This window comes from Delphinus delphis, chromosome 14 (genome assembly GCF_949987515.2).
Source record: "Delphinus delphis chromosome 14, mDelDel1.2, whole genome shotgun sequence".
In the NCBI taxonomy this organism is placed as follows: domain Eukaryota; kingdom Metazoa; phylum Chordata; class Mammalia; order Artiodactyla; family Delphinidae; genus Delphinus; species Delphinus delphis.
The window spans coordinates 76617742-76643062 of NC_082696.1; the positions used below are offsets into that span (position 1 = coordinate 76617742).

At 44.7% G+C, this 25321-nt stretch overlaps 1 protein-coding gene across 2 annotated transcripts in view; it reads left to right on the forward strand.

The window, feature by feature from the left end:
* Positions 1 to 25321, forward strand: part of IMPG1 (interphotoreceptor matrix proteoglycan 1) — a 90945-nt gene that overhangs the window by 58588 nt on the left and 7036 nt on the right. For both annotated transcript variants that reach the window (XM_060030634.1, XM_060030635.1), the window contains 2 exons: positions 4873 to 5401; positions 8233 to 8452. In XM_060030634.1, the coding sequence (XP_059886617.1) occupies positions 4873 to 5401; positions 8233 to 8452 (749 nt within the window). The remainder of the gene's footprint in view (positions 1 to 4872; positions 5402 to 8232; positions 8453 to 25321) is intronic.

The window sequence follows — 25321 nt, forward strand, 5'->3', positions numbered from 1 at the left end:
CTACCTCACACTTCCCCACTGTGCAGTCCCACTTACCAAAAGTACTCCCTTTTAACTCAGCTATTTCTTCTGGCATTTATTCTTGCCATATTCTTAAATAATATACATCTTTTGACTCATCTGTTTTATACATTATGTACTGACTTCCTATTATTGCAAATAAGGATTTAAGTTTCTTACAACACCCTTCCCTATCAATATGGTAATAACTATTGAATCAATATTCAATGTTTCCATTATGTATTTACAGATGAACTATTTGCTCTAAATATGTTTACTTTCTGTTTTCCTGGAATTAATGTTTTCTTTGATTTTTTTATTTGCTTAATGTTCTTTGTACTTATTGCCAATTCTTTTCAAATTTTGCATTGAAATTTCCAGTAGAATTTTCCACATCAGGTAACTTATCACTTCCAATTTTCAAAGACCTTCTCTTTCTCCTGGACTACTACTCTCTAGGCCTTTTGGACAGCTGTCACCTGGGATTTCCATTTTCTGTCATCCTTAAAATTTCCTTGGCCTTTCTCCTGAGTTGGATTCCCTGATCCCTAGATCTCAGGCCCCTCTGAGTTCACTCTCTTGTTTTATGGAGCACATCCATTAGTAGTTTTCTCAAGTTAAAAAAAAAAAAATTGGTACAATGGCAGAGGGCTTGGTGATACAAGCATCGCATGTACTTAGTTTCCTTTTACACCTCGAGTACCCATCTCTCTGAGATGGGGATTTCCCTTCACCTTCTTCCTGGAGATTTCCCTAACTTTTCTTCAGTACCCCATGTCTTCCTATTTCTTGGTTTACCCTATCATTTTAGGTAAACACATCCTAAGAAAGGGTGCCCAAGAGGAATTTTTTGAGACTTTATGTGTTTAAAAATATCTTTAGTCACCCTCACTCTCAACTGAGAGTATAGAACTTTATTTTGACCATGCTGCCCTCACAGCCAGCTGTTCCTGGAGCAATACAGGCACCCTTCTTTCTCTGGCTTTCTCATTTGCATTTGCTGCATGGCTAAACTCTCTCACCTCCTTCAGGTCTTGCTCAAATATTGCATTCTCAATGACCACCGTATAAAATTGCAAACCCAGCATTCCCACCTTCTTTCCTGCTTCATGTTACTTCATTAGCTCTTATCACCACCTGGTATAGAATATATTTCCCTTTGCTTATTTTGTTTATTTTCTGTCTTCCTCCACTAGATAGTAACCTTCTTGGGGCCAGAAACCTTTATCTGTTTTGTTCACTGATGTACCCCTGCACCTGGAACAGTGTCTGGCACATAGTAGGCCATCAATATCTATTTGCTGAATGAATGAATAGTAAACACATATGTTCTATTTCTATAATATGCCAAAAAGAAGATGACTTTTTTGTTGTGATAAATAAGAATGGATTTGTTTGATAGAGAATTAAGAACTTGCTGGTCACATCACTTGAAGATCTAGAGGAGACTGTGGAATCTTTGTTTTTAGGTTTTTAAACATAAACCAGGTGACCACCAGATGTTTATGATTAGTGGGTACATGTAGATGTGTGACCCTTTCCAGCAGCATTTAGACCGATCTTTCATCTGCACTTGCCTCACACGTCTCTGTGCCTTCCTCTGGCTACTAGTGGGGCTCCTGGCTGCCCCCACTGAGCCCATCCTCACCTGTTACTGGCTTATCTCACTTTGGGCTTCAGCTGGACCTGAGTTCAACCACTCTGGTTTGGAGCATTTCATCTGTGGCCTTTGTTTGCGGGAAGATCTCCTGCCCAGAAAGTGACCAAAATAGCCTTTTCCTTTACACCCAGCAGCTGGGCTTCTACCAGCGGCCCCCTGGGCACACATACATATAAACATACCTCATGCCCTCATGAGAACTCTACGCATGCTCTAGCATGACAGCTAAAAAGTCAAGTTATCTGGAGTCTGTTTTGCATACCTCATGATGAAATAAATGGCCTTGGGTTTTCGCGCTTGCCTTCTCCATTGCAGTGTAAAAACTTAGGGTTAGGATGGCCTTTGTTGCTGGCATGTCTTTTGCATAAGAATCTGATGAATAATTATTTTAAATACATTTATAAGTGGTGGTAATGTCTGGATGAAATTTTGTTTCAAAAGAATTGACTATAGCCTTAGTAGTTTCCATATCAAGCTGAGAGACTGTGAGGGGTCTGTTAAAATCACACTTAAATAGGGCTGCTAGATTCAGCAAAGAAAAATACAAGATAACCAGTTAAATTTGAATTTCAGATAAACAACAAATAACGTTTTAGTATAAGTACGTTCCAGTGGAAATCCTGTATTTTATCTAACAATGTACATTTAAATAGCCAACGGTTCTATCAGTGAAATAACTTGGTTGGGTTTATTGTGAATGTGAATGATTAATGTTAAGATGCCACAGGGACTTCCCTGGTGGTCCAGTGGTAAAGAATCTGCCTTCCAATGCAGGGGACGCAGGTTCGATCCCTGATCGGGGAGCTAAGTGCCCCCCACATGCTGCAGGGCAACTAAGCCCACGCACCATAACTACTGAGCTCGTGAGCCTGAAAAAGAGATCTCGTGTGCTGCAACTAAGACCCGACACAGCCAAAAAATAAAAAAAATTTTTTAAAAGATGCCACAAAGGTTAAGAGTTAGAAATTCTTGCTTGCTGGTTGATGACATAATGCAACAGACTGTTTTAATCTGACTAAAATCTCTCTACTGAGAAAGGTATGAGTAATGAGATTCTGGCCTGGAGCAGAAAGAAGACACCTGTCATTGTGCTTCTTCCCTGACCCTGACCATCTGGAAGAGAGCTGAGGAGCTCAGATTCAAATGCATTTCCCCCCAGCACAAAGTCAAATCAAACCACTGATAGTACTTGAAGCCTTCAACTTATTTATCCCAGATCTTTCCAAGGATGTCTTAGTCAGCTTGAGCTGCTATAACAGAACGTCATAGACTGGGTGGCTTAAATGACAGAAATTTCTTCCTCACAGTTCTGGAGGCTGGGAAGTCCAAGGTCAAATTGCTGGATGATTCAATTCCTGGTGAGGGGCTTTTTCTGGTTAGCACACAGATGCCTTCTTTCTGTATCCTCACATGGCAGAGAGAGAGAGAGATCATCTCTCTTATGTCTCTTTTTATTTATAAAGGCACTAATCCCATTCATGAGGGCTCTACCCTCCTGACCTAATTACCTCCCAAAGACCCTACCTCCAAATACTGTCACATTGGAGATGAGGATTTCAACATATAAATTTTGGGAGAATGCAAACATTCAGTCCATGGCAATAGAGATTTGAATAAAACTACGAGTGTATATCTAGAAAGATCTTGGATGTTACAAAACATCATTTCTGATAGTTGAGTGAGTTATGGGTAGACACACCCAGGCATCCTCCCCAGGTGGAAGAAAAGGGCGTGCTTCTCTGAAATCTGGTTAAATTCTCCACAGACAGGTTTTATTTTAAGAAACTAATAAAAGTAATATGATTCTACCTTTCAGAGCTGTTTATTACTTGGATTTTCAGTTTGGGTGATTGCACTCTAGTAAATTAGCTGACTGAGAGTCCAAAGATTATATCTGCATCCAGACAGTCCATTCATCATGCTTAGCATTTGGACTTTAACACAGCTTTCCCACATATTTGCCAAAATGCCACCAAAGTATTCACAGAAAGCTCCCTCTTTTGATCTACCTAATGCCTTAAATATTATCTATCAGTGGCTCTAGGTTTAGGTTTATTGGAATATTTTAATAACCCACCAATATCTTTATCTGAAAGCTTCATATAACCACTTTCTTAGTTCATAAATACTTATTGATTTTAATTTTGCACCAAAAAGGGAATGGACTTCAGTAGTTCAATATGTACTTACTCAAGAAAGCAATGCAAAGTGGTGGTATCATCAAGGTATAATCATGTAGGAATGAAAAAAACCTTTAAATATTACCCAATATTTAGTTGTATGGCCAATACAAAGTTCAAATTATATGTGTAACCCACATCTTCACGGTCTCCATATCATTTTGCAAATAGGCAAGTTATTCAGTCAGATTATCCAATTTTGGAAAAGCATAATTTAAATTTTAATTGATGAAACTACCAAAATGTGATAAGCTGAGATCCCCCCAAAAATCCAATTACATAAAATTCAGGTTTGCATGATTGGAAGGTGAATAAAACTCCAGGCCAAAAGAGCACAGCTAATTGTCTGGGAGGTCCAGATGGGGATGTGGGATCCAAGTCTACCCCAAAGCCATCTGTGGTGTGCCACCACCTGCTGACCTAGTCCTTTTTGACCACCTGGTCCCTAGATGTGCTGTGTCTCACTGGGCAGTAAGTAATTCCTGTAATTCTAGGCAATTGGTGCTCTTTTAGTCTCGCATATCCAGAAGTATTGGGCCTGAATAAAATGGTTATAGAGACCCACCCTCTGTCTCCCTAGGTGTGGACACAGGGCTGCCTGCCCTTTCTGTACCAATTTGTCTTTTTTGTTTTTTGGCCGTGCCATGTGGCTTGCGGGATCTTAGTTCCCTGACCAGGGACTGAACCCGTGCCCTCATTGGTGAAAGCACGGGGTCCTAACCACTGGACCACCAGGGAATTACCACCAATTTGCTTTTTAAAATATGATACTAAGTATGGTAATTATTTCACTACGTAAGTTAAAACATGCTGTACATCTTAACTTTATGCAGTGAGGTATGTCAATATCTCAATAAAACTGGAATAAAATCGAAGAAATTTAAAAATAAATAAAAAAAATATGACATTAAGATAGTCAAATGCTATTTTTCCAAAAGTAATTTTAACTTTGGATTTTCTTTTTTGCTTTCTGTTCTTTGCGGGGATGCTTGGACATAATGAATTGGTCTCAGGAGTTTCCTCCATGGACAGTTCTTGGTCTCCACCTGCTGTGGCCTCCACCTCCCTATCAGAAACTCGGCCTTTTTTTACTGCATCGAGCATCTTTTCTCAGACTGATCAAAGTGCCACAGACATAATTTCCCTTGATCAGACAGTACTAATCCCACGGCTAACCATCCCCACCGATGATTATTCTGCCATCAGCCAATTGGCTCAGGAAATTTCACGTTCACCTGCATCTTCAGAAGACAGCAGGTTGAGTATCAGCAGTCAAGATACAGTCGGAGACTTAGACGGAACGGATCTCGCCAGCACTCACGCATCCTCTGAGGTACTGGGATTCAGTGGGTATGTTTCCACCCTGGATCATTTCTTGGAGAACATCACTCCTGGCCCAGCTTTGCAGTACATCACCACCAGCGCCATGACCATCGCTGCCAGGGGCCGAGAGCTGGTGGTGTTCTTCAGTCTGCGTGTGGCCAACGTGCCCTTCTCCACTGACCTGTTCAACAAGAGCTCACTGGAGTACCAAGCTCTGGAGCAGCGATTCACACAACTGGTGAGTGGACACCACATACAGCTATCTGTGTGTCTCCTTTCTTTTTTTTTTTTTTTTTTTGCTATTATTTTATAATATAATCCCTGGCTGTCTTGAGCAATGCAAGGTGGAAGAGACAAGCCTCTGAGATAGCTGTTGCCGACGGCATTCAGCTAGAGCGTTGAGATGGATTCAGATCCAATGGGCCGCTGCCGCCCAGCGTCCTGGGAACAAACTTATTTTTAAGAGCTTTTCATTATAGTTCCTCCCGATTTAGTTTTCCCAGGAATAATACATAACCACTCACGGACTGAACTTGGAATTTATAAACAATATGAGCGGACTTTCCCTAAGTTATAATACCACATGCTGTTTTCCAGCCATCTGAATAAAGGGTTCAAGGCTAGAAAAGTCCAGCACAAGTGAGGCCAAGAGTTCAAGTGTAAGAATTCTTTTTTTTTTTAGTTCCCCTTCAATTCTCATAAAACTAAAAAAAAAAAAACTGACTAAATGGCTTAGCATCCCAAGCCCTAACAAAGAAAGTGAGAAGACAATCATGGTGGCATATAACCCTGATTTATGAAACACCCCCCAAACTCACATGTACTAGAAATACATGCACAGTGAAAACTGCTCAACTGTGAACCTCTACACAGTCACGGCTAATGAAATTCAAGTACACAAGGCATAGCACAAAGATTACAGAATTTCTGAAAATAAGAGGAAAAATATTTGTAAGCTACATATAAGTTAAATCATTAGCAAATTAAAACCACATAAACACCAATGCTTCAGGTGAACTTTAAAGTAAGACTTTGTGCTATTCCCCCCTCCCCCAAATGAGGTGAGTAGATATTGGGACAATCTCAAAGAACAGAGTCCCAGGGCACCAAACCCAGGTGTATTAGGTGTATTAGGGTACATGCTGGGCTGCCATAATGAAAAGATCAAGAATACAGTAACTTCAATAGAGTACAAGCGTATTTCTCCTCCACTGGGTGGGTGCGACAGCTCTGCTCTATGACGTCATCCAGGGACTCACAATCCCTTCATCTTATAACTCTGCCAACCCCAAGGGTGTTTCCTCACTCATGCAGCCAAAGCTGGGTCGCCAGTACATCCCTGTTTCCACTGTGAGAAGGGGAAAGAGAGGAAGCCCAGGGCAAGCAATTTCCTAAGCAAGTGATGCCAAAGTTGCCCACATCTCTTACACTCATATTCCATTGGTGGGAACTGGGCACGTGACCACAGCTTGCTGCAAGGGAGGCTGGGAAATGTGGTCTCTAGCTGGGCAGCCTCTTTCCCGTGAGGAAGAGGAGAATGATTTGGGAGAAGGGAGCAGCTAGTTGTCTGCACACTAGCTGAGGACAGGGAATTCCCACCAGGGGCCAAAGCAATGTTAAGACATAGAGAATGAGCCTAGTCAAAGTAGGTGGGAGAAAACAGGAGAGAGCGGTTCCACACTTTGTATAAAATTTCATTTTATTTTCACAATGACCTTGTGCGGGGGGGGCGGTTACTGGAAGGGGTACCAACATGTGGGTCTGGGTCAGTGTCAAAATTCTGGTGGGGTGGGGACAGGGGCAAAGGAAAAGCAGGTCTAGGCCAAGCCTGGGAGATTGTAGTTTGCATCTGTGCCCTCTCTGGGTTCGTGGGTATTGGTTCATGAAGGAGAGGGCTCACTTTCAAGGCCGGAAACAAAGCAGACATCGCTGAGTTTCAGACATTTCTGAAAAGTGATCTCAAGGACGGTCGTGGGGACCTCCCTGGTGGCCCAGTGGTTAAGACTGTGCGCTTCCACTTCAGGAGGCACAGGTTCCCTGGTCAGGGAACTGAGATCCCACATGCCATGCAGCACAGCCAAAAAAAAAAAAAAGGATGGCTGTGGCTTACAAGAGACAGGTGTGGGAACGTGAAGCACAATCCTCTGGGGCATCATTTTGAGATTATTAAATTATAACTTGGGAAAGGTCCTTAGGGAACAACTTTTCTTCTCCCTCATAATTCAGGTGAGAGCACTGAGGTACTACAGTAGTTAATGGCTTGATGAGGTCACACCGCTGGCTAGCAACAGTCACAGGACTGACACCTAGTCTTCTGACAGCCAAGTTCTCTGCTCTTTCCACTTCACCACATTTGTGTTGATATGAAGCATCCTGCACAGACAGACGAGCTGATGTTTCAGCTGTTTATTTCAATACGTCATTTCAAATTGGTTGCTTCCAAATGGATGTCCTATTGACCAGGCATAGGTCAGTCTGCTCCTGGGCTCAGTTTGGAACACGTTTTTATTTACTTGGATTTTTTTTTTAAATAACTGAACCTGGCATCCCTTCTTGGCTGATAGTATTGACCTGGATTTCTTTTTCAATCCTCTGTTCTCACAATTCATCATGAAGAAAATCACTGCCCATCCATCTCAGTACCCAGGAAAGTGGAAATATGGGACATAATCACTGCAAATAGATCATTAAATAGTGGTGTCTGGTCTCATGTTCAATTCAAACACAAACATAAAAAAAGAACTGAGGGCTTCCCTGGTGGCGCAGTGGTTGAGAGTCCGCCTGCCGATGCAGGGGACACGGGTTCGTGCCCCGGTCCGGGAGGATCCCACATGCCGCGGAGCGGCTGGGCCCTTGAGCCATGGCCACTGAGCCTGCGCGTCCGGAGCCTGTGCTCCGCAACGGGAGAGGCCACAACAGTGAGAGGCCCGCGTACCGCAAAAAAAAAATCAGTGTCAAAAAAGGAACTGAAATTTATGCCTCAGATAATGAAATGTGAGTACAAATGGAAGGAGAAGCATCTGAGCACTTAGAACCCCGTTAAGAGTAAACCCTCTTTTATTTTTGCAGCTGGTTCCATATCTACGATCCAATCTCACAGGTTTTAAGCAACTTGAAATACTTAACTTCAGAAATGGGAGCGTGATCGTGAATAGCAAAATGAAGTTTGCTAACTCAGTGCCATATAACCTGACCAAGGCTGTGCGAGGGGTCTTGGAGGATTTTCGTTCTGCGGCCGCACAGCAGCTCGATCTGGAAATAGATAGCTACTCTCTCGATGTGGAACCAGGTAAAAGAATCCAACCCAGAAAAGTGTGGGGGTGTTTTGGTTTTGTTTGCTTAGGCATGCAGTTCAACGTTGAGGCCACAAGAATCAGTTTAAAACTGCACTTGACAGAATAACTTTTCAGAAGCTATGAATCAACGTGGTAGAAAGGTAGGGTCCTAAGACATGCAGGTTAAAGTTTTCCTACATCCAAAGAGCAAGTATACCTCTTGCTTCACAATCTGGGCTCTATAATTTCCCCACAGAACAAAACTTATGCTGTGCTTAAGAGATTTTTTTTTAACATAACCCCCAGACAAGCTAATTTATATCTTGCCGGAAGTCAAAAGCACTTTCTCAGTGAACTGCAACCACCTAAGAAACCTTCCAGTCCTCTTCGTAGCACAATTCGGGATGAAACTGAGACAGTTTCCCGAGGAAAGAAAAATAATCATTAGACCCAAACTCAAACTTGGAAGAAAGCCACTTCACCATCACCCAAGAGGAAAATCCTGTCCCTTCCCATTTGTATACCCTAGATCAGCTTCCACATGTGCAGGTTAAAACAAAGCAGTTAGATGTGAAAAAAACCTTAAAGATACAGGGGCTGAGCCCGAAGCTACAAAATAGCAAACATTTGTTCTGATGATAAAGCATAGTGTACGTACCAATATAACCAGCTATGCCCAAACTGGGAACTGTTTCCACCATTAGCTTCAAAATTCTGTTTTCTAACCAATTGAAGACAATTTTTTAATTCTCTGCATGGCAAGGGGGCAAGGCTCCAAATCTACTGGAAAAGCGACCTTGGAGTCATGTTCAGAACAAACTTCCTAATTGGCTGTGAATTAGTGAGGTGGATAGGTAACATCCTCCCTGGCTTCCTGGGGACTAACAATGAAGGGGTAGGGAAAGGCCTCGGGCAAAATGCAAACAAAAAGGCTCACTTGGGAGACGCTTCCCTTTGATGGAGCAGAGCCTTGAGCAACTTTAAGAAAATTGCCTCCTACCTCAGTAAACAGGATTATTAAAAAGACAGACAGCCTGAAGGCACTGAGCCTGGGAGCGCTTACCTTTGAACACAAGCAGCTAAGCAAGCCCTCCGGACCCCTAAGAAATCAAAGACCTCCTAAATGCTAGTAAGATACCGCCTCTTCCCCTGAAAACTACCAGGGGGTCCCTGCCAGTTAAGATCAGAAGACCAATTCTTTTCAGTCAATTGAAAACAGGAACATATATAGGGAGAACTTAGCATAAGAGGGACAAGGGCCCGACCCCCTCCCTTTTTTCCTCCCCAGGGAGCTGACAGGCTACTTAGAGACCCATCCAACAATAGGAGCCAAGTTGAGGCAGGGGAAAACTGGGCGCCTCTTAGATAGAGGGCAGGAAGCTGGTAATGTATTTGCCAGGGATGTGTAAGGGACCCTGGGGACGCTGGAAGGAAGCACAGCAGAAAACCATGACCTTGGAGGGCTACGGTCCTGAACATGAATCCTGTGTTCTAATGATGCCCAAAACTCTGCCTCTGTGCACCAGTGTGGAATCGAATCTCAGAGACAGGGCTTTGGGTGAAGTAGAAAAGAATAGTTTTATTGCTTTGCCAGGCAAAGGGGGACGCAGCAGGCTCGTGCCCCTCAAAACTGTGTGGCCCAACCTGGTGGGGGGGGGGGATTTGGTGAGGAGTTTTATAGCAATGGTTCAAGGGCAGGGTTGCTCATAAGGATGGGGTGTGTACAGGGCCTGCATTCCTTTAATCTGGCCTCAGGTGGTCTCTTGATGAGTTTCTACAGGTTATCAACTGTGATCTTCCCCAGAAGGAAGAATGCTAAGGTCTTCCATTGGTTGGGGGTTTCAGTTCTGCAGAAGAGCTGAGAGATATTGTTATGTGTATCCCTTGAGGCGGAACCAGGACCCTGCCCCAAGGCTGCACTATTGTTTCTTGACTATTCCTCCCTTATCTCACCATCCCCTCCCTTCCCTGATTAGCATCTGTTTGAACCTGCCCTTTGGAACTCAGGGAAGGTCATGGAGGCTGGAGTGTATTCCCTACAAACAAGAGAGAGGGGCACAGAAAGACTTCCGTGCCCAGGAGCCCTACAGGGTCCTGTTCAGTTTCACTAACAGCAGGACTCCATCTCCACAACTGGAAAATGGAGGTAGTAAGAGCTGTGAGGATTAACCAACACTTAGCATAACGTTCAACACACTGTAGTTGACTAATAAAAGTTAGTGGTTGATATTGTAACATCGTCATTAGCAACTTGACTAATAATCTGTGATCTGAGGAGGGTACCAGTGGGAACAATGACAGTACCACGACAAGGTATTTGTGTGGAGGTTCAACTGAAATTATTTCACTAATTTCTCACAACCAGTTTGGCTATGTAGCTTTTCCTCTAAGAAGCCAATAGCAATAGAAATGAGATGGTGCTAACGTGGGTTCCAGTCCCTACTGGAGCCAAATTTACACTGATTAATGGTAGAGCAAGAGGGGGGGGCCAGAGAGCGCTGGGCCACCTGGGACATTACCTTACTCTACTTATTTCTTGATACTTGGAGAATTCAGAAAAATCTGAATTTTTAATACGTTGGAACTCATAGAATTATTGAATGACTGGATGGATAGATGGATGAGGTCTGCCAAGAACGGCTGTCGTGAGCCAGCCAGGACATGAGTAATGCCTAAACGAAAGGGTTGGAGGACAGCAGAATTAGAAAGCCAAATATGGATTTTATAAAAGTTAAAAATAAATAGCAAAGAACTTTATGGATTCCTCTATATAAATCAAAACGGATAAATCTAATATCCAAAAGGGCTCCTAGTTATAGTGAGAAGCCACTGTGCCATCTTCCAACGGACAGGGAGCTGGAGAAGGTGGGAGGAGGCAGGGCTTCCTCCCTCGCAGCTGGTTTCGTTATTTCACAAAAGGCAAAGGGAAGATTCACCCATGTAGCCAGCAAGCGGCTGATGGTGGATTGAACCTTACCATCTTCTACACGGGTAACCCAAGAGTCAGCATTCATCCACCACGGTGATAACCAGCGAACATATGAAAGTCCCTGCCCAAAGGAACTTGCCCTGTGGCCAAGGGTGGTCACCTTACAATGATGCTGGGATCAAAGCTATGCCTTTTCCCTTCAAAGACCTTCTAATGAGCACTTTCTGATACGCTACTCTTAGTTGCAAATTTCTGTGAGTTTGGGAATCACCAGGGAGGGATCCCATAAAGAAGAAAGCACTGAGTTTTCCTTTAAATCCCATTTCACTGAAGCCTGAGGCCTGAATAGTACAGAGAAAATATGGGGATAGGGATGAATGTAGAGAATTCTGGTCTCCCTGGCTGATCTCAGGCAGTGAGGAGGCCTGTGGTTGTTGGTGGTATGAGGGCTGGGCTGCTGCTGTCGCCATGAAGACAGCCAGCGTCGTTAAAGAAACAATGACTCAGTGACATTTGTTAAAGATGCCAAGGGAGACTTTATTCCGGGGGCCCATCTTGATGGATGTAGGGACCACGGCAATGGAGTCTCACAGTGGAGGAGAGAGATTGGACTCAGCTCTGGGCGCAGCACACGCAAGTGGGAATTTATAGCCAAGGAGCAGAATGGGTCAGTGGGTGGAATATTACTAAGAAGGAACATCAGGGGTGAGAGGGGATTCTGGCTAAAATGACCTAAAAGGATTCTTGCAGAAGCCAGGCCAGGTGATCAGACACCACCTGGGAGAGAGCAGAGGATGAGGAACCTGAGGATCAGGTATATGGAGGGTGGGAGATTCTGGCCAAACCTACTTAACAGCTTTCGTGCTAAAAGTGGACAGTGAAGAGACAAACACAGCCCAAGAGTTGAGGCTGAGCTGGAAATTTTAGGGGAGCCTGAGTTAGGGTCTGGTCAAGGAGAAAAGCTTTGTCAGCACCAGAGCCGGAGAGGCAGGACAACAGCCACAAAAGTTTTGGTGGCAGTGGCCCGAGCTACCTTTGGAGGGTGGCGGCTGCCGAAGAGAGGGAAGTAGCCACCCAAGACAGAGGGGTACTTGGGGACCCACCCAGACACAGACTCACAAATGCTCCCACCTTCGTTCTCACACTACTCACAGCCCTTCCCTGTTCACAGCCTGCTACAACCATTGCTTCTGCACAGAGTTCATTAGTTTCTTATTTCTATGAATCTGCACATCTTATAAAACTTCTTGAAACGTAAAATGCCGATCATTAAAAAAAAAAAAACCACCTGTATACTTAGTGTTTCTAGCCTCAGTTCTCCTGTACAATTTTAGTTTGGGGAAATATGTACAAAATTAGTATTTTGATTATAGAAGAAATGGGTGTCTGGATTTTAAAACAAATTAAGGGAAAATATGCATATGATATTCAGTAGTTTTCTTCTTATTCCTTTAATCTAGAAGATGACAGCTACTTTGCTTCTAGTTTTTCAGCATAACTGGCTGGTCCAGATTTTCTCCTCATGGTGGTGTATTTAAGTGTAAGCTGTCATGGTGATTGACAGGCAAGCTGATTAAAACATCCTCCTAGTACATGCAACCAGTGCACCCAACTGCTCACGCTGCCTCTCAGGTCCCTGGACCCCAAGGACTTCAGCTTCCTAGAGAACAAGAACTCAAATCCCAATACACACGGCCTCTGGCTCTGTTGCTGGCATGGTCTTTTCTAGTGTCTAAGGCTCGGTGGAGGCTCAGCAGTGCCCATCCCCCAGCATGTAGTAAGAGAGGTCACAGGGTCAGGGCACTGACCATCAAAATCCCAGATAACACCCGAAGGCCATTTTAGCCAATAGAAGAAGGCTCGCTGATTCGGGTTTGTTCATATAAGTATTTGCTTGAACTTACTGGAGAAAACTCTCCTTGAAATAGGATCCGAAAGGGAAATACTGTACATCCGGAATAAATACCTAGCTTGTCTACGGGAGAGAAGCCCAAGAATCTTTCCTTAGAAAATGGGGAATGTGTCCTATCATTTCAACCTTTTCCCAACCAGGATGGCCAAATACAGCAACACTAAGTTACGGGGTGTCTTACCTCTTTGCACTTTTCTTACCACTTTCTTGGAAGAAACAGACTAAAACTAGGGCTACACAACACTGGAGGGTCTCCCGCCTCAGGTGCAATGTCCCCCAGCCCGGGAGCTGCCAGCCTGCCTCCTCCAAACCCCCAAATGTGAAAAGCATGAATGTCATACGAATAGATAGTGAGCATATGCCACAGTCTTATTTGACTCATTAATAAGGAAATTGTTAGATGACAAATCTGGTTTAAAGAGGATGTGGAAACAGGGATCTTATATAAACAGAGAACAAAAGCAAATGATGAAATCTAAATACAAAACAGAAAATACAATCATTGTATCTTATCCACTTTCTCTATGATAGCTTCTAACTTTATAGAGTTGTAAAAAGCCATAATCAATAGTAAATGGTAGGTCAAACCAAGTTACCTCCTTCTAGGAGTCAGCAAACAGACAGTGAATATTTTAGGCCTTACGAGACAAAAGGCAAAATTGAGGATATTATGTTGGTGCGTATATAACCACTTGAAAATGTAAAAATCTAGCTGGCCGGCTGTAAAAATGCAGGCAGATAGCTGGGTCGGCCCACAATGATCCCTGTTTACCAGGCAACTTGTCATCCAGTTTTCTCCTTATTTCCAAATATTGGGGGATTTTTCTTAAACCATCAAAGGTTTCCCAGCCTCTTGCTCTCTCCAGCCCTTCTCTTTGCTGTTACAGAAAAGTCAGACAAGTAAATGACAATGCAAAAACGATGTGGGACTCTGTTCATTCATCCCTTCAGGAAGCACTTAGGGACCGTCTGCCTAGAGCCAGGCGCTATTCTAGACCCCGGACCCAAAGGTGGATGGAGCCCATCTCTGCCCCAAGGAGCAAAAGGTCTAACAAGAGAGACAGAAGTATGTACAAAAAAAGTCAGAGACTCTCTAAACACTATAGTCAGGATATGAACAGAAATGTTAGGAAGCACAGAGCAGGGAGCAATTCACTCTCCCCAGGTGAGAGAATGTCACCGCAGCCTTCCTAGACAGACAGCCATAGGGGCTGGGCCTTGTAGAATGGTGGTGGGCCCAGGCGAGGGAGGGTAAGGAGGGGCTATTCCAGAAAGGGCAGGAGGAAAACGCAGACATTTCTGGGAGTGGCAGGGTACTTCTTCCACTGTGAGAGCAGCTTTGGGTACTAAGCAAGGAGTAAAGATGCTCAGAATGGAGGGAAGGGAAAGCCAGGCTGAGGCAGTGTTACCCGAAAACTGGGTTCCCCTCTTGATGGGTGTCGAACCAAAAGACACAAGCAAGCCAAAGAGCTGGAGAAGGAGTCATCATTCTGGCAAGAAGCTCTAAAGAGATTTACATCTCAAAGGGGCAGAGGAAGAATTTACAAGTTTTCTAAACTGGCTGCTCTTGATGCCAAAAACTCAGCTTCTGTGCACCGGTGCCGAGTCAAAAGGGGGGGTCACAGTGGGTTCATGCCCCTCAAAACTGTGTCCCAACCCGCGAGGATTTGGTGAGGAGTTTTATAGCAATAGTTCAAGGGCAGCGTTGCTGATAAGATTAGGGTGTGTTCAGGGCCTGCATTCCTTTAATCTGGTCTCATGTAGTCGCAGCCTCTCACTGTTGTGGCCTCGGGACGCACAGGCTCAGTGGCCATGGCTCACGGGCCCAGCCGCTCCGCGGCATGTGGGATCTTCCCAGACCGGTGCACGAACCCGCGTCCCCTGCATTGGCAGGCAGACGCTCAACCACTGCGCCACCAGGGAAGCCTCCATGTAGTTTCTTGATAAGCTTCTGTTGTTCCTTTAATCTGGCCTCAGGTGGCCTTCTCTGGAATGAAGAATGCTAACATCTTCCATTTGCTGGGGGTTTTAGTTCTGTGAAGATCTCAAAGATATTGTCATGTGTATCCCTTGAGGGGGAACCAGGACCCTGCCCCAAGGCTGTGCTATTGTTTCTTGACAACTCCTCCCCTGTCTCTGCATTCCCTCCCTTCCCTGATTAGCAACTGTTCGACTCTGCCCTTTGGAACTCAGGGAAGGTCATGGAGGCTAGAGTTTTACCTACAAGAAATGGGGGACACAGAAATATTTCCATGCCCAGGAGCCACAAGGGTCCCACTCAGTTTCACTCTAAGGAAAGGGAGGTTGAAGAAAGAAGCCAGTGTAAAGTTTAGTTGAGCTGAGGGGACTGTTAAAGCCCTCTTGGTCAGAGGATGTAGCATTTCTTTTCTTTGCCCCAGTTTTATTATATTTATAGGCAATGCCCGGACAGACCAATATTTAGTTCCATTTGCAAAATTTGAAACAAAACCCAATCAAGTGCTTTTCTTTTCTTTTGGCCTAATGTCAGGGTGGAAGAGTGGTTTATGGTAGCAATGCCGGGAGCGGGGAGGGGGGGTTATTATTCCTTTACTACTTTGGGACTAAAGAGAAGAAAGAAGATAGAATCTGAAAACCCTCATGAGATTTCCAGGTGAATTTCACCCCACATTCAGCTCAGCATCGAGCCGTCTGGCTGTGTCCTCTAAAGGAGGGTCAGCACTTTGTCAGGCCAGATGGCATCTGCAGAGGCGCAGACAGGTAGGAGAAGCCACACACGCTGTTGGTACTGTGTGCAGTTTGCCTTTCACCTTTTGAAACTCCCTGAATAAATGCATCTCTGATATAAAAAGTATAAACCAACGTTAGAACTATCTGATTTATCAACCGAAAAACAATAAATCACGGCTTGCTCAGTATTCTACCGGCACCCGCAGCAACTAGAGTTGTCTTTCATTTAAGCTGCTGTGAAAATTCTTCAGAAGCATGTAGAGCTTTTATGCCAGTTAGGTGTGCAGGTTGAAGATTTCAAACATGCAAAACTACATATAACTTATTCTGACTTATTCTCTCCTTGAATTCCTAAAAGTCCTCCTCAAAAACAGGCAGACTCAAGGCTGGTAAATGGTAAACATTGAAATTAACTACAGTCTGGCATCCTAGATGCTTCCAGCCAGAATGTGGAACAACAAACTCATTTTCTCTGCAAAGCGCATCATTTGTAAGATTCGCACTTAGTCACCAGCTCTGAGAAGATGGTAGATGTCACTCATCACAATAATGACGATAAAAATGATAACAGCTACTGTTGATTGACACTATTTTTTAATCTTAATAAGTAACTACACAAAGTTATTATTTTCCCCCTATTACACAGTTGGAGAAACTGTTTCCTAAAACTGTGAGTAACTTACCTTTTACTGGTCACAGAGCCACCAAGGGCTGGAGCTGGAATTCAAAGGCAGCTTTGTGTGTTTCCTTCAACTCTACCTACTGCCTCTTTATAAAAAGGAGTCTTATCAGCTCTCCTACTGGGTATACAGAGGCTGTTTAATCTACTTAGAAAAAGTGACAACACACTTCAGTCTAATTAATCCTAGATGAACTGTTAGGTTCTACATTTCACCAAGTGAAATTTCCTACAATATTTTGTCATATTCTAGAATGTCAAAAAAACCAAAAAATCGTTCTCTCAGAAACAAAAGTCCCAAACTTGCAAATGTCCCCTTTCCATGTACTGGTGATTGGCTCTGCTAGGAGTGCCCCTTCCGAGCTGGGGCAGCCGCACGAATCCTCTCTCCAGGAGACTCTCGCCAGCTCCCCCATCCCATCTCCTAGGTCTCTGGCCAGTCTCCTAGGGTTACACTGCTGCTGCCCCGTGCCCCCCGGGGTGCCACCACAGGGATTTTCTGTTAATGTGTGCTTCCGTTACCAGCTGCACTGCCACATACCTTTCACCCCTCTCCAGCGTTTCAACCTGTGCCCTCATCTCACACCCGAACCACCCGATGGAGCTTCCTTACGACACTCCCAGAGCCCTTCATCCAACCCCTTAATGCAAACCCTCCACACAAGACTGGGACTCAGCCCAGCTGCAGGGTCACTTCCCACAGCCCCTGCTGTCAGCCGTCCCCCTCCACATCCTGGGACACTCAGGCCCTAAGATCAGTGCACCCAGAACACCTCAGTTTAGCTGATACAAAAAGGACTGAGCGAGAATTCTTCAACTCTCTGTCCACGGTAAGACATGTGTGTTTGCCCTGGAAATGTTACTGAGAGCCTCCTATAAAGAGTTTGTGGTGGTTTTCTTGAGAATGGTGGAGAATTGAAATGAAACCCTAAGTTTCTTCGTTGCGTGCCCCTTCAAGCCAGACAGAAGGCCCATTAATAACTTACTTAATTCCACAAACGTGTATTAAGCTGCAACCACGTGCATAGTACTATGCTGTGCGTTACGTATCATTGAATAGTTATTCTCACTCTAATCCTACCCTTTGGCAATAAGTCATAAGCAAAATATTTTTGGCCGGTAATGAAATAACAATAAAACAATAAACATGAACTTAAATGTAGATTTTTTAAAAATTCTTTTAATGTAGATTTTTTTTAAGTTCTTTTAATCACTGAATTGCTCAACAGTTCTGGAGCCCCGCTAAAGCTCCGGATGCCTTTGTTCCAGTAGGACACCTAGAATGGGAGATTTCTATTTGAGCTGGAGGAATGTTAGCGATCACCTGCTTTCATTACCCCTTTTTTATAGAAGGGAGAAATGAGACACAAAGATGCGAACCTGCATTCCCAAGGCCACAGATAATTGCTGAGAACCAGCTCTTCTCGCCCAGGGTGCCTTCCTGGAGGCTTCAGCATTGACAGTAGGGATGAGCAGGTTCACTCCGCGGCAGGTGCGGCCAAGCCCAGAACGTTCTCAGGACTTGGGAAAACAAGCCCGATGGGCCTGTGTGGAAGGTGAGGTTCCCCACACAAACCCCCAGAAGGGCGCCACATTTATTCAATGACTAAGTACTCCGCACCGAGCACTGAATTAAAATGACATTCACGCCTTAAGAAGGGAGCAGGCAGACGACCAGCGCTGCATTAGGATTTCCTGGGATCTAGACCCTTTGCCTTCATGAATATTAATTTAAAAATTAATATTAATAGAAATCTTTAAAATTATATTTTATGTCTGCGGTGGTATCGAGACAGATATAATGCAGATTGGATTCTATTAATTTTTTTCTTCTGATTTTAAAGAATTTAAAACACGTTCGCGAGCCCCTAAAATTACGGTCGGTGGGCTAGTGCGTCCCGTGCCCGGCAGATTACCATCGATCCGGATGTGTGGGGCTGTCATTCCGTGATGCCCCAAGGAAAGGAATGACACGCGCTCCTCCCCACCAACAAAGCCGGGACCGCAAAGCCTAGGTTGTTCGGGGGTTAGGGGGCCCCAGCTCCCCACTTCTCTCAGACGTGAGGCTGGGTCGCGGCTTCCTCGGAACTCCGGGGCCCTGTCTCTGCCTTTTTGAAATGGGAAAAGATGATCCAGGAGTTTGCACCACATGCCCCAGCCGGCCAGGCCCGATCTGCCGCGGTGATCACGGCGTCCTAAGGGCTCTATCAGCGGTCCCCCGAAGCTGATTCTGCCACCGCGCCAACTCCAGGCGGACCTCGCCTCCCTCCACCGGTGCGCTCCGCACAGCGGATTTTAAGCAGACAAAAATCAGTTCGGGCTCTTATCATTTCATCCCCTGAATCTATTCCTACTTCTTTTGCTATTGAGCGCCATCTAGCGATCACTAGGTTTCATCGCATTAAAATGTTAAAAAACAAACAGAAAAAAAAAAAGTCCACAGAAAAGTCCTAACAGGCCCTCAGCGCCGGCCAGACCAAACGAAGCCTGAGTTCCAGCCATACTGAACTGAAATCCTGCCCTAGGACGGGACCCGATTAAAGGCGATGCCTCACTTCCGGTCTAGCACGTGAGTGTTAGGACCGCGCAAGGGAAGGGGATGGTGAAATGGTAAAGAATGATGAAGCAAAGGGCAGAAAGACAATCAATACTCAGCCCCAAGGATGCGGTACAAGTGACAGGACGATCTGGGGGGAGGGGTGGGTGCAATGAACCGGAGTTAGTGACAGGTGGGCCTGAGACCCTCAGAGCGCTGGCGGGAAACAAGAGTCTATTTTCAGGCATGAGTGCACTTGGGACCAGAAACAGAGGGTTGGAAAAAAGACAGTCTTGGACCATCAGGAACCTATGGATTTATAAGCTGCTTGATGACCTGGATCGTAATCTTTTTTTAACTATAACTGTAAAGTGCTTTCAAGTGTCCTCTGCAGGCAGGGGGTATTCATTTAGATGCGTTTTGATCACATGATGTAGGACTGAGAGACCACCTCCCTCAGTCAGCAGCTGGGAATACTTTTCAAGACCTTTGAAATGCACACCAAAGACATGATAGAAGCAAATCCAGGGGAGAAACTGACACATAAAATGTGCATGTACTGGAAATCTCAAAATGATCCAAGCCCCACATGACAGCTCCATTACTGCAAGTCATGTTCATTGCTGTCACATTTGAACAACAGAAAGAAATGTGGAGCCACCGTCTGTCAGACTGCGCTTTCTATAAGGGAAGCTTTCTGCCTCATGAAGGAGCAGTGGCAGATGAGGGTTTTGAGCTTGCTTTAGTTAGATTAAGGTTCAGAGGAAAGCCTTCCTGGACATCTGATTTGTAAACCAATGAGACTGGAGATGCTGGCGAGTTTCGCCTCCCCACTGCTCTCTCCCTCGTCCCTATTCACCCCCTCCAAGCCCTGAAGGGCCTCCTGGAAACCCCATATTTGAAACCACTAAAATGATGTCAAAAGCTGAACAGGTTAATCTTGGGTCATACTACCTAAAATGGGCTTCAGTTTCCTTACCTGGGAAAATGAGGTCAGCACTGTCTACTCTGGAAGATTATTGTGAATATTAATGAAGACACATGTTTCAAGTGCCCAGCACAGTGGTAAACAAACAGTAACCCTCATTACATGTGCGCTCCCAGTTCGTATAGATAATTGCCATTGTTCTCCTGGCGAAGCTGGAGGCTCAGGATCATGATTTCTGAGGCCAAGTCAGGGACAAGGCCTGAAATGAAATGACACCAGTGCTCTGACTATGTTTGGAAACCACGTGGGAAGCCAAGGACCAAGTGCCAGGATGAACCTGGACCTTTCCCACCTGCTGCAAACGAGGAGCTACTAACACAGTCAACTCACTGAGTGCCCTGGGCTGCCTCTACAGAGAGATTGTCCAGTTTGCTCGGCAGAAGAGCTATCCACATGGATTAAGGATAGAATATTAAGTCATTTTGCTAGCAAGCAGTTATGATAAGCCCAGAGGATGTCCCAAATCATACTAGGTGTTTGCTGGGTGTGGTACAGGCTTATAGAGAAACCTCTTGGGAGTACGCACCATCAAAACAATCTATTTAAAGGGGATTTAAGTAAACCCAGGAGGCTAAGGCATCATGAGGCCCTCACTTCCTCAAATCCACACACAACCTGATAGTGACTTGAAAATATTCTTCTAGAAAATGGCAGCTAATTGTTCTCTTCCTGACCGGCTGCTGATCTCAAGTCTTGTCCTCCCTTTTTCCATGCCACACACCACATTCAGAACAGAGCATCTTAGGTTGTTGCTGCATAATGTTGAGATTATTAATCTTGACCAAATCAAGAGCAAAGTGCAGGAAGTTCAGACCAATTTGTTCTGCGCATGTCCCGGGGAGTTATGTTAAGGAAGAGGCAAATAGTTGTGTGGTCCACTCGTGAATGAGTCCATCATTCTAAGGAGAATGAAGAATGAAAAAGAAAGGAAATAACAACGTAGGGAAAGCTTTGCTTAAGAAACTTCTACTAGTTAAACTTTCATCCATCGTAGAACCATCTCTCCTCTTCTATGGCCCTGCCTCTGCAGAATCAGCCTAAAGCCCAAAGTTGTAGGTGTCCCTCAAAGAATGATATGTAAGTAAAGAGGGTCATTTTTACTTATGAAAATAATTTTTCATACATTTTTAAGGTAATAGGAGGGGACGCAGTAAGAGTTGCCTCACAAATTAATGTAAATATTCGTCTCTTCTGTTACGATTCTAATTAACTGAGATTGCCTTTACAAACCATGGCCAACGGCTCCCCCTGGTACTCTTTCCTTCCCTGGAACCTGTCCTCACACAGTCCACAAGATGGGGGGCCGGGGGGAAGGGGGAGGACTTGAGCGCAAACAGCCTTGATCTTGGCAACATTCAACCTCACTGAGTCTTGGCTTCCTCATCTGCAAAGTGAGCAAATCAGTGGAGAAGGTCTCCAAAATACCTTCTAGCTCTAAAATTCTGCCTGAAATGTAAGGTTTTAAATATGGATAAAATAAAAATCTAAAGCAATTAGCTGGACTGGAATTCTTAATACTAAAGAGTTTGAAGGGCCAATTTGGTATTTGAATGACTGTCTTAGGACCCAGGAAGACGTACACAGCAAACCAAAACAACTAGGTGACGTGAAGTCTTGTACTGTTCTGTAGGCTGGTCCCAAATAAATGACATGGGAGAAGCAAGTAATCTATAAACTAGGTGCATTTGTTTGTCAAATATAGCCGATTGATGGCCCCCAGATTTGGATAAATTCATTTCTCCAGTGTTGCCTTACTGTGTTCTGTTCAGCTTTACTGGTACACAGACATAGACTACGCCTGGCTGGGCTGAAGGAAATATTGGTAAAACAGAAACATTGGGCTTGCCTGGTGGCGCAGTGGTTGAGAGTCCGCCTGCCGATGCAGGGTTCGTGCCCCGGTCCGGGAAGATCCCACATGCCGCGGAGCGGCTGGGCCCGTGAGCCATGGCCGCTGAGCCTGCGTGTCCGGAGCCTGTGCTCTGCAACAGGAGAGGCTGCAACAGTGAGAGGCCCGCGTATCGCAAAAAAAAAACAGAAACACTTTTTTAAACAGGAAACTCACCTGATTATCACACATTTCCTATTACTCTTCAGAGGGGTAGACTCGGTGCATTCAGTCTGCTTTCCCAGGTAAATCTATTTCTCCACTGCAGAAAGAGGGCAGAGGAGACGCTGACTCTTCCCTCCTGGCCTTTGCTTTCAGGACTGCAGGCCTGGCTGTCAAGTTGCTGACAGCTGTTATTTATTAAACCAGGCCCTGGACATGAAACACCTGGGTTGTCAGAGTAAATCTGAGTCATTTTCTAAACAGTGACAAGGACCCCTTCGCACGGCCAGCTTTAGGAACTGTGAGGCAGGGAAACCCGTTCGCATTAGCCAGGCCTGGCTGTCCATATGGACCCTCAAGTTGCAGAGAAATACAACTTTACGTAAAAACGTAGCAGATCTACTTTGCTGGGAGACCCCAAAGTACGTTTTCAAGGACCTGCTCTCGCCCTCCCTCCGCCTGGGCTGGTCTAGCCAACCCCCTAGCTCTCATTTTCCACCACGAGGGGGCGCTAGATCGGGACAGTGAACACGAGGGTCCGTGGAATTCTCGCCCCACAAGCTGCACCCCACACACCTGCAGGGCTTCTGTGGTCTTGGCAAAGCGGCTGACTCCAGCCTTGCCTCGAAGATGCGCAATAGATATTCGCTTATTAGTGACTCTAAGAGGTTTAAAAGTAAAAAGAGAAGGGGGTGCAGCTGGAGGGAGAGAGAGTCCAGGGGAAAGAGAGAGAAACCGGTTATGTTTATTTCATGCAGCATTTTAAAAAAAAAACTTATTTAGCCACCAAACCTATTTTTAACATAAAACTTACTAAATCCTGCTCAGTTGGAGTTCTGCAAATGTTCCCGCTTGGGAAATACTATACCAGACGATCACGGAAGCAATCCTAATTCTGAAACTTCTAAGATCTATTTACATATTTTCTAAAGCACAAGTCTGATCACAGCCCTCCCCTGCCCCCAAATCCTCCATGGCTCCCACCTGCCTGTAAGGTCCAAATTCCTTAGCACGACCTTCAAGACCCACCGGAGCTTGGCCTGAACGTCCCTCTCCAGTCTCAATTCCCTTCCTCCGTGTGCACAAGTCTCTGCTCTCCTCCATGCTGGGCTTCCCCTGCCCCCTCTTCACATGGCAGTTGCTTTCCCACCTCTGTGCCTCTGCTCATGCTGGGTCCAGTCGGAGTGCCTTTCCTAGTCGTTGCACATCAAATGCAACCCACTTTAGACACACAGTTCAACAGTCCCCTCCCAGATAGCTCTTCTCTAACATACCCTCATAGTGAGAGCCCTTACACTAGACAAGATACTGGGCTTCTTGTGTAGAAACATCTGTGTATATGTCTTATTGTCCCCTAGGGTTCTTGAAAGAGTGGCTTCATACCTGACTGCCTGTCCTCTAGTTCCTATCACATAATAGGTGCTTATTGAAATAATCTGAAGAGTAAATGGCTGATGTGATTCAACAGGAAACCTTCTGGGCGGAAGAGAATAGTGGTCTGGGGACCAGGGGCCTGTTCTGGTTCTGCCATCAGCACGTGGGGACGTGGGCCTTTTGCTTCTCCGCCCGAGAGCTCGGTAGGCTCAGCTCTAGAAAGACAGGGAAGGGGCTGGCAGGGGCCACAGGCCTTCCAGAGCTAAATTGTCTGAGATTCTCCTGATTTATACTCCACCTTACAAAGAACTTGAGGCAATCTTACAGAAATAAGAATAGAGTGAAAGAGAACAATTGATGACAAAAGAAGAACAGAGACCTGAGGTCTATTTGAATTTTCCAAAGGAAAGAACCTCTCACTTGAGGGCCTTAGGGATCACAAGAGACTGAGAAAAAGAGACTTTTTTAAATCAAGAAATCATCCTAAGTTCTCAAAACTGTCCATAAAAATGACTATTTTATTACTTCTAAGGTATCTCTCATCTTAAATATATAAGATCACCAATTCATCTCTGCAGAAAATGCTTGCCTTTAAAAAAACCTAATGGGGCTTCCCTGGTGGCGCAGTGATTGAGAGTCTGCCTGCCGATGCAGGGGACACGGGTTCGTGCCCCAGTCCAGGAAGATCCCACATGCTTGCGTACCGCAAAAAAAAAAATAAAATAAAAAAACCTAATGAACAAAAAAAATTTTTTTGAAGTATATTTGATTTACCATGTTTTCAGGTGTACAGCAAAGTGATTCAGTTATATATATATATTTTTTCAGATTCTTTTCCATTACAGGTTATTACAAGATACTGAATATAGTTCCCTGTGCTATATAGTAGGACCTTGTTGTTTATCTGTTTTATATATAGTAGTGTGTATCTATTAAACCCAATTCCCAGTTCATCCCTACCCACTCCTTTCCCCTTTGGTAACTGTAGTTTATTTTCTATGTCTGTGAGTCTATTTCTGTTTTGTAAATAAATTCATTTGTATCATATTTTTTAGATTCCACATATAAGTGATATCATACGATATTTGTCTTTCTCTGTCTGACTTACATCACTTAGTATGATAATCTCTAAGTCCATCCCTGTTGCTGCAAATGGAATTATTTCATTCTTTCTATGGCTGAGTAATATCCCATTGTATATACATACATCTTCTTTATCCATTCATCTGTCAATGGACATTTAGGTTGCTTCCATGTCTTGGCTATTGTAAATAGTGCTGCTATGAACATAGGGGTGCATGTATCTTTTTTTTTTTTTTTTTGCGGTACGCGGGCCTCTCACCGCTGTGGCCTCTCCCGTTGCAGAGCACAGGCTCCAGACGCGCAGGCTCAGCGGCCATGGCTCACGGGCCCAGCCGCTGGAGTCAGCCGCTCTGCCAAGTTTACTGACCACAGAAGCCCTGCAGGCTCACGGGCCCGCCCTCAAGTATCTTTTTGCATTAGAGTTTTTGTCTTTTCCAGATGTATGCCCAGGAAAAAACTTTAATTCTCTAATACAGTGGTTATCAAAATGTGCTCCCCAGGTCAGATACATCAACATCATCTGCATTAGAGAATTTTTTTAATGTTCCCTTTGTTAGTGCCTTAGAAATACAAATTTCCTGTCCTCAAACTTCCTGTATCAGAAACTGTGAGGGGGGGTCCCAGGA